This window comes from Sinocyclocheilus rhinocerous, unplaced genomic scaffold (assembly GCF_001515625.1).
Source record: "Sinocyclocheilus rhinocerous isolate Xijiao unplaced genomic scaffold, SAMN03320098_v1.1 scaffold984, whole genome shotgun sequence".
Lineage (NCBI taxonomy): Eukaryota > Metazoa > Chordata > Actinopteri > Cypriniformes > Cyprinidae > Sinocyclocheilus > Sinocyclocheilus rhinocerous.
Genome location: NW_015643603.1, coordinates 360,650 through 369,017, shown reverse-complemented (window position 1 = coordinate 369,017; position 8,368 = coordinate 360,650). Strand labels below are relative to the sequence as shown.

Here is an 8,368-nt window from a genome sequence, read left to right as displayed (position 1 = left end):
TGGTCCCTGGACGGGACACGGAGGTTCTAGGTGACCTACCCCAGGAGGTAGTTGACACAATCACCTCGGCGAGAGCACCGTCTACGAGACACGCTTACGTTTTGAAGTGGAACCCCTTCAGGGATCAGGTGGTGAGCCTGCAAGCGCTGCCCCCGGATGAGGCAGACCCAGCCCTAGCTTTGCTTTGTCCCGTCCGACCTTTGAGATGCTATGTAGACCGGACACAAAGCTTCAGGACCTCAGACCAGCTCTTTGTCTGCCACGGAGGCCGGCAGAAAGGGAATGCTGTCTCTAAGCAGAGGATGGTTCACTGGATAGTGGATGCCATAACCCTGGCTTATCAGGCACAGGGTGTGCCCTGCCCATTCAGGTTGCGAGCTCACTCTACTAGAAGTGTTGTATCCTCCTGGGTGCTGGCTCGTGGCGCCTCACTGGCAGATATTTGTAGAGCTGCGGGCTGGGCGACCCCCAACACATTCGCTAGATTCTATAGCCTTCGTGTGAAGCCGGTATCCTCCTGTGTTCTCACCTCAAATGGGTAGAAGCACTGAGAGGCCCCGATTAGTGTCGGCTTGCTAAAACTGATCCAGAGTGTCCATACTGTAGACCCTGTCGAGCTTCTCCATCCCCTCGGCAGCCAGACGTGGCGGAATGTCCGGCCTTCACTCGTTGAATCCTCGAGAACCGGTAGAAGGCTGGGTTCCATATGTAAGACCTAAGTGATTATTATTATTATTATTATTTCTGCAGTTTAGCGCCATCTGCTGTCAGAGAGTGAAAGTGCGCTTTCATCCAGAGCGTCTCTCACATGTTCCGCCATGTGCTTCTCGTCCGCGCTTATTTACATCAGAGTGCGCACTCCTCTTTCACGCAGCATACAGCGGTGTTGTGCATTTTGACCAGTTGATGGGAAAAGTATTCTTAAAATGCATTCAAAATTCTAAATAATTTGTAATATATAATTATTCAAGGTATTTAGAAGTGCCCACGATAACAATATAATGCATATTCATTACCGTGATGTATCGCATTACCGAATACCGGCACAAGTCTAGGCTCATTTAGTTTACACTCGAGGTGGATTGGTCTCTCTAAGCGAGGAGACGTTCATCTCTATGGATGCGCAGCACACCTGTATTTGACGCACTGTAAACTCTATAATATGCATTCATACATGGTTACCAAGTTTTAGTTCTAATCACTAAAGTTCTATCATTAAATAGTGCTTAATTATCATAATATAATACTTGACTGACTGATTAAGAAGCTAAGATTTAAGAAGCTGTGCCATTTTACAAATATAAGCTGATTGGAATCGTGTGTGTGTGTGTAAAATAGTATATCAGTCTGGCGAGTAAACTAAAAAATGTACTAGCCAATGGTATATTGCCAACCAAGGTGTGCATAGAGGGTTGAGTTTACGCAAGGAATAAAAGCACAGTTTCACCAGTCATAGTTCTTGTTTACATTAGACCCGAAGAAGCTGTTCCATTTTACAAAGATAAGCTGATTGGGTGGAATCGTGTGTGTGTGTGTAAAATAGTATATCAGTCTGGCGAGTAAACTAAAAAATGTACTAGCCAATGGTGATTATATTGCCAAGGTGTGCATAGAGGGTTGAGTTTACGCAAGGAATAAAAGCACAGTTTCACCAGTCATAGTTCTTGTTTACATTAGACCCGGCTCTCCCACCTGTTGATTGCAAGAGAGAACATGGCAGTGGTGCTTATGCCGAGAGAAAGTGAGACAGAGAGAGGGTTATTTTGAACGCTGTGTTCTGACATTTGGAGGATCAAAAGATTAAGCCCTCTGTTGTCCGCACAGCCATGTGAACATGTCCCAATTAAAAGCAAGGTTTTTGTTCTCATCCCTCTCTGAGGATTTGGCCTAATTAAAAGAGAAGTCAGGTGACTCTGAGTCAGCGAAATGAAAGGACGGACAAAAAGACATTGAGGTTTCATTGTGATGCCTTTTTTTCATATTTGTTTATGACTGGCAATAATGGACACTGTCAGCGATGTCAAATAGTCTTTCTCGTGGCTTTTTTGTTGCTTGTGTATGATATTTTCTTTCGATCTCTGTGCCAGCATTCAGTTAAATGTCATGTTTTGTTTTTGTGGTGAATAGACGGTTTGTTCTATGAGTTTTGCAACTGGTCTCAATATATTGTGCAGCACTCACATTTGACGGGCTGTTCTGCTCATTTGTACTTTTTTCTAGATGTGTTTGGTTTAAGGTGGTTTATCTGTGGGTGTGTGTCTTTACTGTGTTTTATACATGTGTGTTTTCTCCTTTTAGGTGCTGCTGCTGTAATGGAGCTCAGCAGGGGAGAGGTGCCACTTTATGTGAGTCTGACAGAACGATTTTCATTTTATTCCATATTTCTTTCTTCATATTTCTTATTTTCGTTTTTTTTTCTGATGTCCTGTCAGTCTTGGTTTAACTTATGAAATTCTATTCTTTCATTGTACCTTCAGGATCTGTCCTTTCAATTCTCTCTGGGTGCCAAAGGACAAAACTCATTTATTAAAGACTTTACCTGTGCATGAGAGAAAACTCCTCTAGAAACTATTCTGGTTGTCCAAGCTTCTGCATTTTATGGACAGCGTCTCTCATAACTGAGTTTACATTAGGTTTATAAAATTATATAAAACAGGAACAGAAAGTTTAACAAAGTCTAACTTGCGTTCAAATGGTATGGTACAGTTTGTGTTTTCAGTTGTTTATTACCTTAGTCTTGTGAAATTGCCTCTCTCTGGAAGTAGGTACAGTTGTTGTGTCTTAAAGAGACACAAACCTGAATAACTTAGATATTTTGAAGAATGTTTCAACTGTTGTTGTTTATACAGTGAAAATCAGCGGGGTCCAAAACAACACTGGACCCCACTGTCATTCATTGGATGGAGAAAAAAAGGGCAAAACAAAAAACACTAAAACAGTATTCAAAATGTCACTTACTCCCTCTTAACCCTTGCATAAATGATTACAGAATGCTATTTTTTGGGGGTGGACTATCTCTTTAAACAACAAACTTTTACCTGTTTCAGATTTCTGGGGGTTTAACCTAAATGGCTATTTATTATTTCTAGTCACTGCGACAGAAACCAAAAGAAAACACTTTCTTTAAGCCATAAGATTTGTGATGAAATGGCTGTTAAAATTTATTCCCTTCATTAACTTCCTTAGATTATTACATTACACTACTGTAACATTCTTTTTCCACCTTGAGTAATTATTTACAGCTCCCTTAGCCTGAATTTCCGATGAAGTTACTTAAATGACATTTACATGTATTTGGCAGACTATTTTATGCAAAGCCACTTGCAGTGCATCCAAGCTATACAATTTAATCCATTTGTGCATGATCAAGGACTCCAACACATCATGATCATGACCCATGAAAAATGGACCATAATCCAGTTTCTTATCTACATGTCTTTTGTCTATAGTACTTTACTGAATCATTTAGCCGATACATTTTTACAAACTGACAGGAGCAATTCTGCTGGAGAAACCCGTGTCACTCCTTGCAAGGTTCAAACCTTCAACCTTTTTATTACTAGGCCAAATCTTTAAACCCTAGGCTACAGGAGTTGATGTTTGAGAGGTGTTGATCCCTGGACAGGAGGCCATTGTGAATCTGAAGCTCTCTTCATCGTGTGCTGGCTCAGCTGTATAATCACAGTGGGTGGGGTGAATGAGAGAGTTGCACAATCCTTCTCTGTGACCTCATTATAAAAGAGGGGCACTATGTGTTAGTTGTGTAAGCTTTTTAAGGTGTGTGTGACTGTGATGGGGATAATGTGTTATTGTAAGGGGATATGTTGAGAGTTTATAACAGACTTGCATAGTGTCAACTCTCAACTCCCTGTACGGCACTGCAGACAAACAGTCTCATTCACTCAGAGCTAAAAGCAATTAGTGTGTGTGTGTTAAATGCTTTCAGGTGTTCCTGGCCCCATATGTGGTACCTAGCGTGGTTGAGGAAGTGTGTTTTTTCACTTTCAAAGATGTGCTTTTTGATCAGTCAGTCCAAATAAAAGGTTTATATAGGTTTCAGAAGAACGGCATTGATTTTTTTGCTTGTTTTTGAAAGAAGTCTCTCGGGTTCCCCAAAGTTTATTTTCATTTGATCAAAAACACAAAAAAAAGTAATATTGTGAAATATTACAATTTAAAATAACTGAGATAACTGTACATTTTAAAGTGTAATTTTTTTTCATGTGTAGGCAAAGCTGCATTTTTTTAAGCAAGAAATGTAAGGAAATAATTCTGTTGAAAACCGTTGTTCTACTTAATATTTTTTGTGGAAACAGGGATAGATTTTTCAGGATTCTTTGAGAAAGTTGAAACCTGGAAGAGAATGCAATGGGTTCATAGCACAAGCAATTTTGATGTGAGTTTACACTTGAGGAATCAGACAAACATTGTAGTCCTTATGGTTCAGCATGCTGTTGCCATGACATTTTAAATGAAACGAGTGGGTGTGGACATTATTAACTGCAGTCATCATGACTCTATGTGCTCCTCCAGTACATCTGAGTGGGTTCAGTTTGTGTGTGTGTGTGTTGTGTGTGTGTGTGTGTGTGTGTGTGTTAGCATGGCCCTGTGTGTCAGGGTGTGTCTGGATATTGTTGGCCAGACCCGAGTCTCACCTGGTGTGCAGAGCCATGAGGAATGTTTAATGAGTCACAGTCAAGGAGAGCAAGTTTCAAATCACCTGGTAAAGCCCTTAATGTCACTTAGAAAACTACTCAGAATATTAGAGCCTTAGTAACTTTTCATTGAGACTTTCAATGAGTTTAAATGACGTTACTAAAACTGTAATGTCCATAGAGTTAGTTCACTCAAAAATGTCAATTCTGTCAGTCATCATTTACTCACCGTCATGTCATTTCAAACCCATAAAACGTTTATTCATTTTTAAAACACAAATGAAGATATTTTTAATAATACCTGTGACATCTGTCTCTCCATTGAAAGTTCATTCACCCAAAAATGTCAAAAAGTTAATAAAGATATTGTTCAAGAAATCTAAATGAATCAAGCAGTTTAATCCAAGTCTTCTCAAGAGATATGGTTGCTTTTTATGATGAACAAGATTTAATTTAGGCTTTTATTCACTTATAAACATTGATCTGCACATATGCATAGAGCACAACAAATATGATAAATAGGAGAATGTTGGTAAGAAAACAAACCAAGAATGTTTTTCCTACCATATTAGAGCCCTAGTAACTTATCGAGACTTTAAATTACATTACTAGATCTGTAATGTACATTGAACACTCTTTAGTTTATCCAAATTGTTAGAACACAGAGGTTAAATAAACATGTCTTCTTGACTAGTTATGAATGATAAGAAATACTCATGCTGTGCACAGCAGAGATATGGAGACATGTTTGACATGTTTGACATGTTTTGTTTCCCAAACATCATTACAGAGATAGTAAAGTCTGGCTCTGAAGTGAGGAGAGCTGTGTTGATGTTTGACCGGAACAAACAGCATTGAGGAAAAGGCCTCTGTGTTTGTCAAGTATTTTTTCCCTATAACACTATAAATAAACTCTATTTAGGGAACCACAGTGCTGAGTGTGATTAAAATAGAGTGAGTTTAGTGCTGGGGTTTTAAAACTTTTTGATGTCAAGGACCCCCAAATATAATGATTAGCAATGGACCCCCTCCCTGAAAGATACACTACCTGTTCAAAATAGTTTTTAAAAGAAATGAGTACTTTTATTCAGCAAGAACGTATTACATTTTGTGCATTAGGATGGGGCAAATTAAGAAACAAATGAGCATATTAGACTTTTTTTCTTTTCTGAAGCATCATGTGACACTGAAGATGCTGAAAATTCAAGCTTTGCCATCACAGGAATAAATGACGTTTTTAAATATATTCAAATAGAAAAGAGGTATTTTAATAATGTTTCACAATATAACTGTTTTTACTGAATTTATGTATTTTTGATCAAATAAATGTGCTTTGGTGCAGTGTTAATTTTGACAGGCATTTTTGATTTAGTCTTAGTCTTTATCGAGACAAAAATGCTTAATAGTCTTAGTCACATTTTAGTCATTTAAGTCTTTCATAGTTTTAGTCTACGAATAGTCATTGCATTTTTGTCAACTTTTAGTCATGCCTATAGGATGTATTTTGAATGTCCGGTAGTCCTCAAATAACATTACAGTCCCATCTCGTCATAGAAGACGCGGCATAAATTTCGTCATAGTTTTTATCATCAGATATTAGTTTTAGCTCGTCAACATCTCGTCTTAGTCACAGAAAAAGTGCTTTGTTAACAAATATTTTTCGTTGTCGTCTTCGACGAAAAATAATTGACGAAATTAACACTGCTTTGGTGTGATAAGAGGCTTCTTTCAAAAACATGAAGAAAATCTTATGAACCCCATACGTTTGACTGGTAAAGAAAATGTCATGTTACTATGTCTGGAAAATACTGATTAAGCTAGCAGTTGTTTGTGTTAACATTCAGCCTTCTACATTAGGTGGATTCTGAGTGTTATGTGATGTGGGTCATGACTGTGTTGGCTCCTGGCACGACCCCCACAGGAATTATGTCATTAAGCATACAGAACTGCGTTCTTGGAAGTCTTTGGAAAGCTGGAATCTTGTGAGTCATGTTGAGTCCATAGGAGACTATTTGGACAATTCTCTCATGTGGCACTATGAGCTTGGAAAGATTCCTGCGCATGATCTGTGTTCTTCTTATTCCTGTGTACTGCTTTGGATATCAGTTGGAAACGCATGGAAGGCATTTCCTCAATGAACACATGCTACTCTGTTCTGGTTAAACACTTACCTACAAAACGTGGCTGTGAAATTTAGCCACTGATTTAAACATCATGCAGATGCATTGAGCAGAACATCTCAGGTTAAAGGAAAATGATTTTGTGCTGATGTTGAGCTAAATAAACCTGACTATTTTTGTATGGACCATATATAATCAGACATAATATTCATTCATATTAGTTATAACCAGGTGCTGAGATGTTAATTGGTATATCATCAATATCCAACAGTTGCTAGCTGATCAAATGACTCTTATCGATCAGCTCTTTGTGCTTGAGTAGTGTAAAGCTTTACCTTATATTTGACTAAATATTTTGAATGTGATGTCCAAATGCTTTGACTTTGAAGCTTGTTTATTTAAAAAAATATCGTTATTTATTCTGTTTATCACTTTAAAGCATATAATTTTTTCCCCCAACATTCTTTGAGTTTACCTTATCAGATGATGTAATTTCATTTTATTAAATTGGTGAAAATCCTTCTTACTATTTTTACCCTCATTTGGAGCCATTAGTCATACTCACTCCCACAGAGATATTCTAAGGTATTAAATTCTTTGACATTCCTTGCCTGTTTTGTTGGGACAGGAACACCATGATCAAAGAAAATCCAACAGGTGATTATCTCTAATAAAGAAGACATTTCTAGAAATACTGTTTCAGCTCACTAAGAAGATTATGCCTTGCACAGACTTCATATTTCATAGCTAGTCAGTAAATCTTGAGCTGTTTGGCTGCTTGTCTTTTGAAAGTCAACTACAGCATCTATACATATTTACAGTTGATGTCAATTAAATCTGTATTTGATGTATTATTTTAATTATCTGAATATTAATGGTTTAATATGAATGAAAATGAATGTCCATCACAAGTTTCTAATGAAAAAAAAAAAATGCAGTAGCAAATAGTAGAGTGGGAGAGGAACTAGCCACAAATAGAATTCGCCCAGTTCTCAGCCCTCATACAAGAGTTTAGCAGTCATTACGGAGGAGTTATTTCTCGTTAAATAATGAAAAAATAATTCATTATTTTAATGAGTTTGTCTAAAGCATATTAATGCATGTTTATTCATGTAAATTTGTATTTAAAGGTTTTAAGACATTGATCATGTTCTGCAAATCCTGTTAATATATGAACAAAACATTTTATCATTTGCAGTTTTAGACTTTTAAAGGATAAATTTATGACTAAAATATAATGTTTAATGGTAAGTTTATTATGGTGAATAGGCATGGGCCGGTATGAGATTCTGACAGTATGACAACCTTAGATAAAAAATATCACTGTTTCACGGTATCACGGTAACAGCTCTAAAATATGCTATTTTTAAATGTCTAGGTGAAAAAACAAAACTTTTTTTTCCCACTGAACACAATAGATTTTATTTTTAAGAAACAGAGAACATTTTGGAACAGTAAACATGTCAGGCTAAATAATTAAAATAAATAATTGAATTCTTAATTAAATTAAGTGCAATCACTTAAGTGAGCCTAAACCTGCAGCTCAACAATAATCAGAACATAAATAAATTATTTTCTGTAAAAAAAAAAAAA

At 37.1% G+C, this 8,368-nt stretch overlaps 1 protein-coding gene across 6 annotated transcripts in view; it reads left to right on the top strand.

Annotated features, from left to right (window-relative positions):
- Positions 1-8,368, top strand: part of LOC107757522 (rho guanine nucleotide exchange factor 28-like) — an 86,106-nt gene that overhangs the window by 14,053 nt on the left and 63,685 nt on the right. For all 6 annotated transcript variants that reach the window (XM_016575017.1, XM_016575014.1, XM_016575016.1 and 3 more), the window contains exon 2: positions 2,299-2,345. In XM_016575017.1, coding sequence (XP_016430503.1) covers positions 2,313-2,345 — 33 coding nt within the window. In that variant the 5' untranslated portion in view covers positions 2,299-2,312. The remainder of the gene's footprint in view (positions 1-2,298; positions 2,346-8,368) is intronic.